Here is a 1961-nt window from a genome sequence, read left to right as displayed (position 1 = left end):
AAGCAGATGAAGTGGAAGAATTTTTTACACACCCAACGCTAATTATGGAGACGTCAAAATGGCTGCAAATTTTTTTAATTAATGGCTGCAAAATTTACACTTCGACTCAACCTGAGGTTTTTTAATTGCCCACCAAATCATGATTAGGTAACCAAAAGCAAAGCAGCCATAATTTGTGTCTTCCTTAATAAATACGCCCGTGGATTTGCTCAAGCACCAACCCCACAGCACAGACCCATTGTTCATTTCGACCCCATATTTAGGCGACAAGAATGGAGGATTTGGATCTTCTTCACCACCAACGTTTAGTCGCCATCGATTCTAAACCAAAAACTGAGACTCTCAGCTGAAAGGTAAAGCCTTCAATCTTGGCCATCTTTTTACCGGCGGCAACTGTGAAGATGCAAAGGCGGCGCCTGCTTGGGCCGGAAGTGAGCCCGCCACCACTGAAACATGGAAACGAAACTCGTGATCTTCACATTAGCGACACGAATTTCGACACAAACATGGTGTTTATATTGGCAGTTTTTCTATGTGCTTTGATCTTCGCGTTGGTGTTGAACTCGATAGCGCGTTGGGCTCGGGGCTGCGGCAGAAGGTTTGCTCCGGACACTCGAGAACGACCGCTGTCGGTGACGACAGGGCTCAAGAAACTAGATTTGGAGCGAATTCCGGTGGCTGTTTTGGGGAGTGACTCGAATTTTAATTCGACTGAGTGTTCGATTTGCCTTGGAGAGTTTGAAGATGGGGAGAAGGTTAGAGTGTTGCCGGAATGTAAGCATGGATTTCATGTAAGATGCATTGATACATGGCTGGTGTCACATTCGTCGTGCCCCAATTGCCGGCATTCATTACTCGAACATTGCATATTAGAGAATGCCGAGACATCACCGGAAGACCCCGCCGGACAATTATCTGAAGATGGAATTGGGGAGCAACAGCTTGACAGCGGTGCTGTGGTCGTTCAAGAGGGGATCTAATGCAAGTTGACCTTAATCAGGGTAGTTAACTGGAGCTTCTAAGTACTCCCCGCCGTTAAATCTTTTTTACTTCCTACTCTAGCGTCTGTAAATATTGAATCTGAAGAGGTTAAATATGATTGTTAAATTTATTAAATAAATATTTTAAGTTAATTTTAGATAGAATAATTTAAATTTAAAAAAAAAAAATTATTTGAATTTTTTAGTAAAAATTTTGTATTGTGTCTAAGGATGAATCAAGGGGCGGATGGCGACCGTCGTCACTTAAAATATTGAAATAATTTAAAAAATATTATATTATAAAAAAACCTTATATTTTTTTGAAATTATAAAAATCCCGAAATCCCCAAATCTTAACCCTAGCCTTAACTACACTTCCATTTCTGGCCACGACCACAGCCTCAGCCACCTCCTTTGCCATCTCGGTAGTCAGACGATGTCGTTTTATTTATGGAATTGTTGTTGTATTTGCGATGGTCGTCATAATTTTTTCACGTTCATCGAGGTTGATTTCACCACGATTTTGTCGTTGTTATGGTGATTGTTCATCAAGGAACAAGTCTTTGGTGGAGGCGCAGCCAGATGGCAGTCCAAACGACGACAATGACGGCGGCGGACATGGGTACAAGAGTAGCACCCTTTTCCCGAGTACGACTTAGAGATATCACATAACACTTGTAAAACATTTCCTATTCGAAATCAATAAAATTTGTTTCTTTGAAATTTATTCAATTTAACATTTTCACCAAAATTTATTTATCGCGTAAAACCAAAATATAATAGTTTATCGTACAAATCAAGTTTGATTTCAAGAAGCAACTTGGTAGTTCAATATTATTTCATATAAAATATAAAACTGCCTAAAAATATCTTTACACTAATAAAATATAACTTTATTGAAATATAAAATACAAATTCAGGTTTATAACCATATTTTACTCAATTAAATTCATATATGAAATTTTATCATAACATATATTC

At 38.5% G+C, this 1961-nt stretch overlaps 1 protein-coding gene across 1 annotated transcript; it reads left to right on the top strand.

The window, feature by feature from the left end:
* The first annotated feature begins 233 nt into the window (after positions 1-233).
* LOC120152622 (RING-H2 finger protein ATL74-like) lies at positions 234-995 on the top strand. The gene has a single exon (XM_039164815.1). The coding sequence runs from the start codon at positions 402-404 to the stop codon at positions 978-980; it is 579 nt and encodes a 192-aa protein (XP_039020746.1). The 5' UTR covers positions 234-401; the 3' UTR covers positions 981-995.
* The last annotated feature ends 966 nt before the right edge of the window (positions 996-1961 follow it).

This window comes from Hibiscus syriacus, unplaced genomic scaffold (assembly GCF_006381635.1).
Source record: "Hibiscus syriacus cultivar Baekdansim isolate YM2019G1 unplaced genomic scaffold, ASM638163v2 tig00111095_pilon, whole genome shotgun sequence".
In the NCBI taxonomy this organism is placed as follows: Eukaryota; Viridiplantae; Streptophyta; class Magnoliopsida; order Malvales; family Malvaceae; genus Hibiscus; species Hibiscus syriacus.
The sequence above is the reverse complement of the archived record's forward strand: the minus strand, read 5'-3'. Positions and strand labels throughout refer to the sequence as shown.